Raw genomic sequence first — 15,768 nt, forward strand, 5'->3', positions numbered from 1 at the left:
ACTTCTGTGTATAGTTCTTTCAACATTCATCTGTATGCTTCGATATAACAACACACATGGATGGATATACTACTGAATTACCTAATATAATTTTCTACCATACCTAATATTGTATATATATCGAATATTCGCAACCGCAACCAGGTCCCCGCTGACAACACCCCCGAATTTATCGAATGCTTGTATTATATAAAGGTAGACAATACAAGTCATTTTCGATTGCGGAGACTGAAAGTTAATCCATTTCCCGCCATAAACCTGTAGAATCAGAATCTCGCGTTATCATAATTTCGCAACAATACATAGCCTTTGTATTCAATCGCCCATGTCTACGTGATGGCTCGCAGAACAGAATACTTAAAAGTATCAGCTGTATCATCAGAGTGACTTGTTTAACAAACACTGTCCAGTCGTGGAAATGTAACATAATAAGGATGTTGAAAGTTCGCATTATTCGAAAGTTCCGACAAATGTTTCATTTGCTCGTAATTCGGAGTGATGCAGCGGCATCTGTGGAACCGTAGTAATTTGTAGATCGACATACGTAGACTCCACTGTCGCTCTCTTTTGCTTTGTCGAGCGTCAACCAGGTTGTCGTTTGATATTTGCGTGGGCCGCCACGTACCTGAAATCGTAACGAGCAAAGTCACGTCTGTGATACGAATAAAAAGTATCCGTCCCATCAGCATTTTAAACCTTACTAGGATCGCGGATGGGGAATAGAAATGTGCATTTTGTGTTCGGCAAAGGTGCTTAGGCTGTTTCTGACCAGACTTGATCTTTTCGCTCTCCTACAAAACTTCATCTTGTCGCATGGCAGAGACAGCTTGCGCACTTGGATTATAAGTTAAAAATTGAATTTGAAGACTTATATCAGATTTGGATTTTTGTTCAACAGGATTTCTATTAGAACCTGGAATCTCATTCGACTTACGAATAAACTCGAGTCACATCCGAACGCGATTTACATATGAAAATCATGAATCATTTCATCTATGAGGCCTGGTATAGTGACTTTACGTAAGAATGCCGTATAGACCCTTACGGTGCATTTGATGAGAAGGATCAACGCACCTTGGTGTGCAATGACAGTTGGCGTTGGTTCGACCCTACATATTCAATACGAAAAGTAGCGATTAAAATAACTGAAAGATTCATATTGATATTCGTTGCTTACGATAGTGCGACAACGAATAGCTTTTCCGAAAGTTACCTGGGACAAACATAAATGCGTGAGTACTGGCCGTACAGGGTTCGCCCATCGACTAAGTCAGTCTGAACAACCTCACCGTCAGCGGTGCGTATATTTATTTTTCCATGGTGACTCACCATTCGTCCCATTCGGAGAGATGGTCGTATAATAAATTATATATTGCGTTATATGGACCAGAACGCAAAGTTAACCGAGTGGTACGAGATTTGGTAAAACTGCACAAGTGCCCATGTCGCGCATCCGTATGTACCTGAGTTACTGCGTGATTCAGATAGCCTGGTAGTTCCATGTCACGACCATTGTCTACGTTTCCACCTTTCTTGATCCACTGGACTCGGGGAAGCGGAAAACCTGACGCTTCGCAGCGGAAAGAAACGACATTTCCCTCCCTTGCTGACTTGTCTCCGGGCTTAGAATTGATCTTTGGTGCTACATGTAACAATGCTTAATAAGAATAATGAATATGTCATGGTATTCATAACTTTGATGGTGTTCAGGTTTCACTGTGGTACACCGGATTTTCAGTAAGGATATATGCTCATTTCGTCACCCATTGTTATTAATCTATGTAGATTGAGCACCAAGGTAGTAGATTCTGAATCAAATATACGTCGATTTTGCAGTGAATTTCGTCACCCAGTTTCTCTCGTTATTAGTGTCACCGGAATCAGCTAAACATACTGAAGGACAAACATAATATTACTTGTAATACGGAATAGTATGCAATATGCTACGTCATATTCGTGGTGTCCGCGAATTATTCTGCAAATTCTCGAAGTCTTTTAGCTTATAGCTCTTACCTGATCTGCACGGTCCTGAGTGAGCGATCGAAATATTTTGACTGGTCATTATTCTCTGTCTTGCAGCAGCCTCTCGGAAATCACAGACATTTTCGTAGGTTACTTTATCGCCACCACAAACCGCGACAGATTTCAGACACGAACACTTTCCTGAAACGACTGGAGTGAATTGAAATGCCAGAACATAAGTTTTATTTCATGCACGTATCAGGTTAGCTGATAATTACTCTCGAGATTATTTAAACCAGTGGTTCTTAACCTTGCCACCAGCGCCCCCCAGGGGGCGCTGGCGATCTTGAAGGGGGGCGGAAACGCTCAGGGGGCGATATGGGGGGCGCTGGGCTCAGGGGGGCGGTATGGGGGGCGCTGGAGAAAAATGGCTTCGCAGTAGATGATGTGGTAATAGGACATATCCTTAATGAGTATTCAGAGCAAATTAACACCGAAAACGTCGTTACATATAGCCTTCAAAATACATATAGGTTTAATTGTCCATGGGCGCCTAAATGACTGACACCGAATGTTCCTGTCTTGGCAATCAGAACCCCAGAAGACGAATTCCATCTGGCAGGGAAAAATTATATGTCAGTAAAGAAATATCAACCTGAAATCGTGTGCGTCTTTTAGTTTAGTACGATTGGGCGACAGGGATATTCCTGCTGGGCGATATCCCCGTTGAGCGATTCTATATTTTTTGATATTGCAGACAGGGGGTCAGGAAATAACATTATGCAACGAAGTCATACCAACGGGTTCGCCCGCCCGAATATGTTTAATTATTAGTAACGGGCCCTACAGTTTCCAAGAAACCTCACAATGTTCGCTTCAAGTTTTGATTAGTCTGCGCACACTCAACGACTCACTGCGCTGACCCTTGGACAACAGTGCGTAACGACTTAAAAAAGGTAATAACTCCGGATTTGTTGTGCGCAACGTAGATTTTCTGTGTGCAGAGACCGTGTCAGTACTGCGCACGTGCGCAGCTTAGAGGGAACATTGCACCTCACTCAGCTCTACCGGTAAATGTGTTTACGTGAGCAGAGAGAGGATAAAAATTGATCTCAATTTACATGCAATTCCCGGTGATATTGACCAATTCAATCATTAATTAGTGAATTTTTTCGCACTTCGCGCGAATAGGCGAGAATAGCTGCCTCAGTAAATGGACACCCAATGTAGATACCTAATAGGCTATCAGCAAATAGCGGACAGCCTAATGGGGGTCTGGGAGTGAAGTCCCCCGGAAGCTTGGTTTATCACCCGATGGGCCCAGGACCAACGTTTTTAGTTTGGGGGGGGGGGGGCTGGCGAAGTGCTGTTACGGCCCTGGTAACGAATAATTGTACTTGCGGGCACGCCCGAATATGTTTAATTAATAATTACGTGCCCTTTATTTTCCTATACAATAGCTCACTCAGTGCTACTGGTAAATCTGATTACGTGGGCTGAGAGGATAAAAAGTTTATATAGCGACTTATATATGTAATTACCACCTATTCATTCATGCATTATGGAAAATTTTGGTACTTAGGGCGACCAGGCCACACAAACTTTGCTGACCATCAAAATCACGATATGGGATTCGTGGGGGCGAAGCCCTCAGAAATTCGGTTTATCACGCTATGGGTGCGCAAGGCAATCGTTTTTAGGGGGGTTAACGAAGTGCTGTTACGGCCCTCCCTCTTACTCATTGTCTTTATTACATTCCTTACAATATGAAGTTGGGGGGGGGGGGCGGGGGGCGCTGGAGCACGATAATTTTTGAAAGGGGGCGCTGGAAGAAAAAAGGTTAAGAACCACTGATTTAAACTGTGTAAAAGTACGATAGAGTTTCGGGGAACAGGGAACTACTACATTACAACATTGTTTAGCATATAGTCCGGCTGTTTTCGATCTGCCAAATTTATACACTGAGCGAGATCTTGCATAAGCATTGTGCAAATGTACATGTGAAGCGGGGTGCATATACTAGCGTTGCCCGGAACATGACGTTGAAACATATAGTACCGTCGCTCACTTTTCGGACTTCGGTTCAACATCATGATGGTGCACTATGTAAAATAGCCTTGTTCTACTAGATATAAATATGCCTAAGCTTGTCGGTGGTTTAGGGTTGCACTTAAAACAAAAATCAATTTAAAAGAAGTTTAAAACATATCCCTTTTTCTTTTTTTTTCTAGCCATGACGTTACGAATATTTAATTGTGACGCCACAGTGGATTGGCATTCATATAATTGAAAACAAAGGGTAAATATGGCTCCATCGACGAAAAGGGCTTCAAACCACTGTCATAAACAGACTAAAGATATCTTTAACCAAGACTACATCGTTATGCAGCATTTTTACGGTCGGCGGTCATCATCATTAGAATGCGTATTCCGTACCAATTATTATCTATATCGACTTGCTATAACTGTCGAAACAACGACTGTTCCGAGGGCTCCAGCCACTCCATATCGTATACGTCGACTAAAGTATACATTGGGTGTAAATCGTCCGTAGGTCCATACTGCGCGTTTTTCGAAAGTATATGTAAACAAATACACAATTATGGCATAATTGTACAACGTTTGAAAAAAATACAATTTTGTTTAAAAAAAAAAATATTTCTTTAAAACATGTTTAATACAAAGTGTTTTAAAACACCGTTTGTTTTTATTGCAACCCTAATTGTAACGTAATCGAATACGTCAAATGCGAAATAATTTAGCTGATTTGAAATTTCATCAACAGGATAGTACTTTGCTACGTTGGAACTCTACAATTCCAACGCCGAACTCTCAGTCTGTCCAATAATGACGAGTGCTCTTCAGCTCATTGAAGATCACTTGATGTATGTTTGACGTCGTATTGTTGTTAATTTGACCACACGCTCTCAATACATTCCAGACATCTTCTCGTAAGATTACCTTTATTCCTTCCAAACATGACAACAATGTGCTAATAGCCATGTTCTCAAATCTCGAACGCGATATTCTGCTGTGTGTTATTTGTTTAGAATACTAAATTAGGACTCATTCTCCATATCAAATCGATCGCTTTGCTGCGTGAATTTACCCTGGTTGTATGTTGTGTAAGCTATGCATAAGATGTTGCGCATTATACTGTTATACCTTCGAGTGATATACGTCTGCCCAAACCGGCATGCAATTCACGAAAATTATCTTGTCCCATTGCTGGTAAGCATTCCAAGTCGATCCCACACGGCGCAATCCATTTTTCCGGTGTGTTGACCATGTAGCAAGGCATTTCGAGACTACTCGCGCATTGTACGCAACAACCGCAAGCGTCCTCCACGATGCCTGCCCGGCAATATTGTCGCATGGCATCGACAGAGGGACATTCCCTCAAATTGCATTTCTTGCATCGATTTTCTTGAATTTTGCCAGTTTTCTGAACGAGTGCGGGTATTATCTTGGATTGCGTCTTTGGTTGCTGCAATGCGAGGCTCTTCAATTTTTTTCCGGCATCTTTTGGGCCGACACGGCGGCTTGCTGCTTTTTGTCTTACATTCTGACGGGCGTCATTCACTACTTTTTTCTTCAGCCTCTTTTGTTTTTTCAATTTACCGGAGTTGGGTTTCTTCGTGGTATGCGACTGCAGATTTTTAACGCCTTTGCTGCGGGACTCTAATCGTGGATCATGTCGACCATTTCGCTTTATGGTGATTCCTTTCTTTTGAAAACTAACTCCCTTTTTAAAATTCCGTTTTATTTTCAAATCCTTTCCACCCTCTGTCATTACAACCAATATCACCAAAACGTAAACCATACGTAAGTTCATTTTTTTATCACCACCACCCTAGTTCAATTCAAGGATATTTATCTCAAGCCTGAGTTTTATATGCCGTGTGGAGAAGCGTGAAATCGAGAGCGCACTTCTTCTTTGATTTCTATCTTCACATGATCCGTCAATAGCGGCTCTGGAATAGCCATCTCGTTGCCAGCTTATTCCAGCCCAAGTTGAAATGGGAACTTTACGTTGCCTACTTTGGAAAGCAAGCTATAGTGCTACATTTCCGCGTGATCTATTGCCTGATGTCTGTAACATCATTTTACTACGGATATAGTACGTGTATATATATACGTATGTATAATAGTTAACATATGTGTGTTTATTCGATTGCTATGTTCTTATCAGACGAAAGGCGAAGTTTGAACTAGATATAGCACTTCAGGGCCATTGGGTAACGTCGGAGTACATATTAATAACTATTTCTAATGAAATATGAAATCTTTTGGATCATATCCCGGCAATCGCATTGTGAATCGTAAGGTACTCTATCAATTCGTTTGTAGGTATAGTCCCATTGAGTCGTGGTATTCTGACGAAATGCATTGAAGGATAATTAAAATGCATGACAGCGAATATCGATGTTATGATCAGGTGCAAATGAGTATCCTCGTCTCCATAATAAAGATTTGCCACCATAAGCTTGTGCAGACTCGGAAGCTTTTCATAATTCGAATACACTCAGAGATGGCACAGCCCAATTTAGTGAATGCAAACGCGATATGAAGAAAAATAGGAATATATATATATATATATAACAATAAGAAAAAAAAACATTCGCAATAAAAGCCAGTGGTTTGCTCTATTCTGTATGCTCGTCGTCAAACTCAGTTCCAGCTGAGTTCGGTCGATTCGCATGACATCATAAACAGTTCGTCCCGCATACATTATCGTGCAATTCATCAGTTAAGTGGATTAAGTCACTAGTTTCAGCAACCCGGAATGTATTTCTTGCAGATGAGGCGATAACAGACAGGTCGTCGTCGCTGATTTTTGTTCCGACACCGACGCTTATGACCTCGGCCGTTTCTTTTAGCCTTGCAGCATTTTCAAAAATGAAATCGGTAGGTGGCTCTAAAGAGTCAAACGGACATGTGATCTGATAAAATATAAATCATCGTCATCCATTCAAAATGGGACATGCCCTACATATGAAAACGTCGTTTTAACATAATATAGACCATTTTCGGAATGGGTTAAGTGGGTTCAGCGCCTCTAAGGATAGGCTTTTAAACAGGCCTCAACTTCATACTCACGCGATGCTAGTAATATATAGCCTACCAAATCATCTCTCGGGCTTCTATGCAACCGATAAGACTCAGAGAATATAATTCAGGATTATTGCAAAAACGTTTTTATTATTCAGGTTTGATACAAGTATTTGAAATTCCTTATATGCAGAGGATTATCCATGAAGAGTGTCAGCTCGAAAAGCTTAGGGTTTCATATATTTATATGTAATGAATATATATTAAATTTCTTTACCTTGTAGCACACTGATAACCAACTTTCTGACGCCCCGTCTATCGAATTTCTGAAATTTTTCCGCTGTCAAATTTAGCAGGGCAGTACCGACTTTTCTGCTCTGGCCTGAACAAGTTCACCATCACGATATGTCGTAACGAGTCATCACGGTATAAGCTCACCTTCAAACGTGAGCACATTTATAGCTTTTTGCGCGTCGCCCGAATTGATATATACTTTATAATCTTGCAGTGCTATTGTCCGAAATCCCACTCGGACATTTTCCTGCAAACATATTACTGAATTTAAATTCATGTTCTTGGTAAAATCTTTCAACCACATTTTCACAAATATTAATTCGCATACCTCTGCAATTTTGAAGTGGGAAAGAAATCTCTTCAGAAATATTTTAAGTTGGTTGCTTTCATCCTCATTGATATTCTCGATCCCTTGGATGAGGAAGATCACGTTCAATTGGAAGTCTTCTCTGCATCCTTGACCTACAGGACGAAACGACGCTATCGGTACTTTCAATGCAAGTTTCAATGATCCGATTCATATGCACCGTACAGATGAACAGTACATGTAACCCCGGGCATAATAGAGGTCGAGGTAAAATTGTTATCATCCCATCTTTCGAGTGCGCGATATAAACTAGATGATAAGGGTTGGGCTTTATAGGGTACTACAGTAAGTACAGCCTTCGGAAATACTTGAGCTGTTCATGATTTACGCGCGTAACAAAATGCTTTCGAAATCGTCGCTATTCTCCCTCGCGGTTTCCACTAAGGAATATTGACACATCAATGAGATCTGGCCGCGATGTAAATATAACGAGATGACAATTTTTCTCGAATTTGTACAAATGCACATGATTTCCAGTATAACAGTGCGTGGCATTGTACCACTAACGATTTGGACATGCAATTTATTACGTTGCGTCTAATCGCTTATTAGAATAAATAGTTTCTGTATCGCACAATTCGTCTAATTTGAGGCTGTCGTCCGTACGATGCTATGTTGAACTCGAGTTCCTTATATAATCTACGAATAACATGACTTACAACACTCTGGAAGTTTCTGGAATAGGCCATCCGCCCCACAAACCGCTGACGTAATCCTATCACGCGGTTTACTTCCTTCCGGGCACGAAAATCCGCAACGGATCGGTTTTTTCTTGTTGTTATACTGACAGTTGGCTGTCATTCCGCGCTTGCTGTTCAACTCCAGGTCTTCAATTCGGCAGTACCGCGACCCGTCTAGCGGATGGCAATAGTCGATGTTGTCAGCATTGAGAGGTAGTACCCTATTAAAAATAAGTGAATCTATCGCTCGACTGTATATTAAACGATGGAAAATGCATGGTAAGTTGACTGACATCACCGCATGCCACAGCGAGCTGATAAAGCCATAGAATAACATTATAAAAGCTTGTTTTATGATACCTGCGGCCCACACCGAAAATTTATGCGATCCTCAAATTGCCAATTTTGAATGATGCATGAGTGCTAGTATCCAATTCCTAATCCTTCCTCTCGTCGTGTGACTAGGGTTGCATTTAAACTATATGGTTGTTTAAAACACTTTCTTTAAAACATGTTTTATGTGGTGTTTTAAACAAGGGCCTTTTTAAATATATATTTTTTAAGTTGTATGATTATGCCATAATTGTGTAAATACTTTCCAAAAAACATGTTTTATGAGCCTACAGGCGATTACCACCCGACATAGCCGACGTACACGATATGGCATGGTTGGAACCCTCGAAATCGTCGGTTCAATAGCTAGAGTACGTAGATATATCGATCATTGGTACGGAATGAATGTTCGGTTGATGATGACCGCCGACCGACAAAATTCTGCACGAGTCCTATTTCGTAAAAGGAGCTATATTCACCCTATATTCCAAGGGTCGATGTCAATTCACTATGACGTCACAATTGAATATGCGTGACGTCATTGCTTGAAAAGTAAATAAAATAGAGACAACAAAAACATGTTTTAAACATGTTTGTTTTAAATATATTTTTGTTTTAAATGCAGCCGTAGGTGCGACTATACTGGAAAACACATGGGCGGCCCGTATAGTTTCACGGCGTTAATCTTATCCGCTTTTCAAAAGGTGGCAGATCCCTGTATTGACGTCATCGCTTCTGTATCACAGCTACAAAGGTATTTGAAAATGAAGTTACACAAATCCATGTAGTAATGTACCGATTACTCGGATAGTGATGTCGAAACCGTTCTCTATCGATATTTACAGTTCACAAACAAGACTTCGTGAAGTGTGAACCTATGTAAAGGCTAAGCTCCATATGGAAATTGTAATCAATGGGTGGATTCAAGTGAGCGAAAGTTGAGGCTCGTCAAATGATGTGTACATACCGTCCGTTCATGGTGCAACATAAATGCGTTGAGACGTCGAAGACTTTGTCCGCACAACAAGCAGATCCTTGTTTGTAGACTTTTCCGAACGGATTTCCGGGAGGACAACAACCAACTGCTTTCTTGTACGGTTGAACTTGCGGGGATGACCGAATTGATTTCAACCGAGCTATTCGCATGTCCGCCCCTATTTCCGAATCGTCCATAAGGGCACCGGGGGGTAGTTTCGCTCTTTGTCTCCGACAAACAAGCCGACCTGAATATAGTAGAGTAAGTAGACTAAGGGAATGAACAATGGGCATCGTAGAAGACTCACTATGTGAAAACCAGTACTGTTCGAAGAGTTTGACAACTAAACAGTAAATCCCTCGCGTATATCTTATGAACTGTCCCAAACGTGGATCGCTATAGCTTATATTGCCATGATTAGTGGGATTATGAAATCGCAAATTGACTAGCACGGGACTCCACATAACACGTTAAGGTTACCAACAACCAGCGAACACTTCTCGTGAATGATCCAATAAAACGGTACACACCGCAAATACAGCATCCAAGTGATACAACAGCGCATGTGGACAATCAACCTACGTGTCAAAACATCTTTTGCGTGTTATAAGAATTATATCTGGGCGCGACTAGACTCAATTTCAAGGCCTATCAGATCAAATGTGCATGAATTTCCATTCGATATCGTCGATTCCATCGTGGCATATTTCTGCCTCGACTGTACGATAAGATCATAGCGTATGTGCTGTTTTCGATGAACGTCTTCATCTCCCATTAAATGGGATTATTTCTTCATTCCGCATAATCTAGTTTAATTTAATAAAGCATTCGTTATAGATAAATAATTGAAATATATTTATATAACTTGATACTTCCAAAACGTTAACAAGCAGGGGTTGTTGTCTATCAAACATATTCATGGAACACGACTTAAAACATTTTGTCTTCCCATGGGAGCGCCCGACGAGCGGTTAAGTGCATTGAATTATAGAGGTTTGTCACGTATTTACATTATCTACTTTATCAACCGGATTATCTGATGCAATGTATATCGTAATAGCAAAGCGCATATTATAGTTCAAAGATATATTAAATGGAGGTTTCCAGCTAATAAACAAAGTCGTGTGGTCCACGTGTCACACTCGTGCTTCAGGATGATAAGGAAGTCATCAGATGGTTCTTTCCAACCGCAGTCACACAAACCAGGAAATAACTAATTTCATGTTTCATGATTATTAAAAAATTCTTAGTATAATGAATTGATAGAATGTGACGGGTATCGATAATTTTCTGTAACTCAAAAGACCCTAACAGGCCAACAAATATTAAGTACTCACCTGGAATACTGTTTTGAATCGCTGTAAAAACGAATAAATTCACATCATTTAAACGGAAATTGTTCAAGTAAGCAATCAAATTGGTTCGTGTTTCAAAAATTAATTATAATTTCTACAGAACGAATAATCTATGTTGCAGTAATGAATATAGATCGGTTATCGACACATCAGCTATGGTTTCAAATACACTCGGATATCGGAAATCGGTTTTGGATTAAATCAGATTTTTTACTACCTACCTTCTTCCAACCACTTTTTGTTTTCAGGATCCAAATTCGCTGAAAAATAAAGCGATGTTATTCAACTGCTGCTTTATTATATCAAACTGAGATACCTAATTGTTTGATTAATTACCGGAGTTGATGCGAGTGAAAATTACGAATACCGATGTGCCAATGTCATGTAACATAAGCTGTTGTGTACGATTGTATTATAAGATCGGAACTCAAAACCATGCAAAATGACACGAGGTCATCATCGTGTAATAAATCTCGACGAGAGACAGGTACGCCATTTCTTGACACATTTCCACTTACGTTTGCCAGTTTTTGTTTTGGCTATACAGACCACCGCAGCGGTCAAGGTGGAATGTTGGTGAGATAATTGAGCGATCGGTCGAACTGAACGCCCGACTACATAAGGAGTCTGAGAATGATTAAGGATTGACTGCCGGCTACTGAATTATGTAATCCCTCTGCCAATATAAAAAATCGTGATGATAAATATCTTTATTTATAATGAAGAATGAACCTGACCCACACACAACGCTACAGGCACTCCTTATCTCTTCTAGTCATGATAATCATAATATAAATGTTGATGCGGACATGTCACCTGCGGCGAATACGTAATTATGGGCAACACTTACTGTTGGTTGCATGCATCATGTTTGGTAGATCTGAAAGGATATGTTTCAATGTGAATATATTTTTTGAATTCAATTTCAGCAATCTTGTATAAATACTTTTTGTCATTAGGGTCGAGATGGCGTAGTGGTATAATCCACAGCTACAATACTAATGGGTTGTGGGTTCGAGTCCGACCGAAGTCGACTCCAGAATCCTACCTAAGTGTTGAAGGTTTATCTAGGCTCCTCTCGCCATATCATCCGTGTAAGCGGTGTCTTATAAAAAGTCTAGAAGTGGGCTGTGCTACAAGTCGGCAGCTACAGAATAGAAAAACGAAAATTGGCCTGTGGTGTAAATGACCATAGTAGTGGACAAACATCATGAATACCACAAACATACAAACAAACTTTCTGTCATTATTCAATTATATGCATGACCAATGACCATGACCAATTAGCGCAGCGTTCGAAGGAACACAGACTTGCGCTATAGGCCCATACGTACGAGGAAATGCCAAATGCGAAGAGAGTTAGGCTTGAACATTCAGAAATCCGACAGGGATTCATCGGGCACATGCCACATCAATCAATAGAGACGTTTCAGTAGAAAACGGAATTTAAATTGATGGTCGTTATTGATTGGGAGTCATTCAACTTGATTTTAGACTTGATGTAGCTGACTTGTCGGTCATACAGCGTCTATTCGCTCACCTGAGATCAAATGACGATTCTGCAGCACGTTCTTGGTCAAATTTTCCTTCGGTATCACCGTCCTGTCAACGGCGACGAATGTTGCCGTTAAAACAAATGTCAGTACGAAAAATCCAACTTTGAAAACTGTTCCCTTAGTTCTATGCATTTTTGTGGTAAACTCGAAGAAGTAGGCTTATCAAAAGCTAGGCAATTGCAGAAGTTCTGACAAAAGAAAATACGATGAAGGGCGTGTCTCTATAGATTCTCTAGAATCTATATCTAGAGAATGACGTTGTGTCCATCGGGTGATGCTCGAAACTGAAATAACTTTTTTGAAAATGAGGATAAGATGACGATCTTTTTTCTATCAGAATGAAACCAATCGGAATTTGAAGTATATATTGTTGGGTTATGTCTATCATATTGGATTCAAATGAATTTAAGTGCGAGTTCCGATAAATAATATTCAAGTCACAGTGTTTTAGGAGAATTTCTAAGGCATAACGCAAATTGCAGGTCTTCTAAAAGTATAATTATTTGAATTATTTAGCAAGGATGTTAGTCAAGTTTACAATCACCACCAAGCAATCTTATTGTCGTGTCGCTATGTCGTTAGTTATCACTCGCTAGATTGCGAAAACGTTCCCTGCATCTCATAGTTGGAATTAAGCCCTATCCTCCCATATAAGCCATACACTAATAACTACTGACATTGCACTTAGCATGCGACACATATGACATATGGCTTGCGTTTCGAAATCCATATAGAAGATGATATGTATATAGGTATTATTTGCAGGAGCAGGTATCGATTAAAATCGAACTGCGGGATGTGTTGATTTCATGTTGAATCTACAGGTCGGCAGGTCAACTCAACAACAATATCAACTTAGCAATATACATATACTGTATATTTCCCATCGGAAACTATCGGAAAAATCAATCAGAATATCAAACTAAATGCCAAGCTACAACTGAAATCTGATAAAATAAGAAGGTGCAATCGGTCACAACCACGTGTTACAACTTCTAGAAGATCGCAATTCTATAGGCACGACTTTTTCAACTATATCATCACAAAGTTATTGAAATTCACATTTAGGTCACATCTTTTATAAAGCTGTGAGGTTAGTCCCTGTCTTACTGCCATGAACATGACCGTTCGCATCAATGCTATCCCAGCTGATACCCGCTTATTGATTTGTCTCTCTTGTAGTAAGGTGCCATCATCATTATTACAGAATTTTGAGCTGGCGATATTTGCAAACCTTGGCTATCATCCTGTCGCTGCGAAGTGACAACCCACCGCGTCATGATCAGATATTATAACTTTAAATATGATGTCATTGTTGATGTTAACACTGAATGGCATAGAGCAGATAATCCATCTTCAAACGCAGTATACACTCAAAACAATTCCAAGCATAAATCGAATGTCTCTCACACAAAGGTCAGGTATATACTGCGACCTTAGAGATCTGGGATAGATTTTGCCATATTCCTACGCACACCGTTGTCGCCTGAAGCATCTGCTTTCAGGAGATCGTTATCGATATTGTTCCTCACACTTCACGATTGATTAGGAGCGTGCTTCTTTGATTTTCCAGCGTATTGTAGATACGTGAACGAAACTGCTGTCACACACTCTAATTTATTGATTTACAGCATCCTTGAATGATAATTATCGCTCCAAGAATAAAGAAGGCCCCGAAGGTATGCGCATGTATTGGAAAGTAGAGCACGAAGCAAACGGTATCCAATATCGATATCCAATTATCCCTTCGAAATTTGCTGCTCGTGCATGGACCAAGAACATTTTCTGTCTCCTACATTGCTATCGTTTTTATATCTGATCTCGAGTTATTTTGTGAATATGACTGGAATTTTGATTTGTCTCTGGCTCGCGTTCAAAATAACGAGTGGTATAATATCGCATCAACAGAGTTTGAAAAGAAAAAAATCACACACAACGAAAACATTGTAATGAATATTTATTGCCAATCAGTGTGACCCCTACTTCTCAGCGCGACAACAACGTGATACTAATTTCTTAATTGTGAATGAAAATGAGCAAATCAATATTGGAGATATAATCGGCATTTCAGAAAGACGGGGTCTCGGTTCCGAACCTTAACCTCTCCTGCGCAGCACACACGACGTATCACTACAACAGTCACGACCGATCGCGTCTGGTTGCCTGCAACCAATGATGGTAAATACGGGCGTGTCATCAAGAATCAATCCACTATGACGTCACGAAGTCACAATTGAACAATCGTGACGTCATGGCTTAAAAAACAAAAACCATAAAAATATGGTCTTAACAAGGGCCATTTTTAAACATGTTTGTTTTAATTCGATTTTTATTTAAATGCAACCTAACCCAACCTGACCAACCACAACTCGATATTTTGAACTGCGTTTAGGAAAGGAAAGGAAAGGACGCAGTTTATTTTTGTCCTTAATGTTTTTGCGGCATATACACCGACTCGTGATACACATACACACGATCTGCGCATATGCATACCATGAGTGCATGATGTGCATATGCCGCTGGACAAGGAAGTGCAGATATAGCTTTTACGGCTTTCTAAGTCATGCACCACCCCTCCATGCTATCCCAGTAATGCATGAGCGCCAAACAGGGAAGCCATGGATACCAGTGTTACTAATCAGGCCTTTGGTCTGACCTGGCCGGGAATCGAACCCACGACCTACCGATCAAGAAGCCGGGCGCTTAGCCATTACGCTTAAACATTACGCCTAGAATAACCAAACATGAACACTTCCGGTATAGTTGAATATAAGCAGAGTGAAGATTTTATCACCCCCCTTCTACGTGATATTCGTATCTGTTGATACTATGGTGTTCTCAATCGTACTACACCGAATATGTTTATCGACTACGTGTGGACAATTCGTTACTAGGGCTGGGCAAATTCGAGTACCTGGGTGATTCGATTCTGAATCACGTATTATGCTTCGAGTCGAGTAGAGTAATCGAGTATCACTAATTATGACGTCATAACAGTATATAAGATGTCCAAGTTCAAATAAGTATCTTTCATGCCACCACAAAAAATATAATAATTGTTATGCATCACATTAAAGATGCTTTGGTACTTTTCCGACCATACCGATTTCGTTGCACCTCGTGACAATGTTGTGGGACGACCATGACTTCGGAAATGTGTTATTTCCGGAAAAGTTCGTAGCTTTGTACTATA

The 15,768-nt window shown here is 40.3% G+C and overlaps 2 protein-coding genes across 4 annotated transcripts; both read right to left on the reverse strand.

Moving 5' to 3' along the window:
- Nucleotides 1–357: 357 nt before the first annotated feature.
- On the reverse strand, nucleotides 358–6,078 carry LOC145448008 (insulin-like growth factor-binding protein-related protein 1). Its single transcript, XM_080326317.1, has 4 exons — nucleotides 5,128–6,078; nucleotides 2,014–2,163; nucleotides 1,464–1,642; nucleotides 358–625 (listed from the first exon to the last, which is right to left on the reverse strand). Exons 1-4 carry the CDS (start codon nucleotides 5,795–5,797, stop codon nucleotides 476–478), a joined length of 1,149 nt encoding a protein of 382 aa, XP_080182443.1. The 5' UTR covers nucleotides 5,798–6,078; the 3' UTR covers nucleotides 358–475.
- A 407-nt stretch (nucleotides 6,079–6,485) lies between these two features.
- Nucleotides 6,486–15,460, reverse strand: LOC145448021 (uncharacterized). 3 transcript variants are annotated; one of them, XM_080326325.1, is made up of 10 exons: nucleotides 12,560–15,460; nucleotides 11,870–11,899; nucleotides 11,241–11,279; nucleotides 11,002–11,022; nucleotides 9,656–9,911; nucleotides 8,335–8,576; nucleotides 7,637–7,770; nucleotides 7,453–7,555; nucleotides 7,292–7,396; nucleotides 6,486–6,880 (listed from the first exon to the last, which is right to left on the reverse strand). In XM_080326325.1, the coding sequence occupies exons 1-10, from the start codon at nucleotides 12,705–12,707 to the stop codon at nucleotides 6,669–6,671; spliced, it is 1,290 nt and encodes a 429-aa protein (XP_080182451.1). In that variant the 5' UTR covers nucleotides 12,708–15,460; the 3' UTR covers nucleotides 6,486–6,668. The 3 variants fall into 3 exon arrangements, with proteins under 3 accessions (XP_080182451.1, XP_080182452.1, XP_080182453.1); XM_080326327.1 differs by having other exon boundaries at nucleotides 6,805–6,905; XM_080326326.1 differs by lacking the exon at nucleotides 11,870–11,899.
- Nucleotides 15,461–15,768: the final 308 nt, after the last annotated feature.

Source organism: Botryllus schlosseri, chromosome 10 (assembly GCF_051294905.1).
Source record: "Botryllus schlosseri isolate E-star chromosome 10, Bs_hap1, whole genome shotgun sequence".
Taxonomy (NCBI): domain Eukaryota; kingdom Metazoa; phylum Chordata; class Ascidiacea; order Stolidobranchia; family Styelidae; genus Botryllus; species Botryllus schlosseri.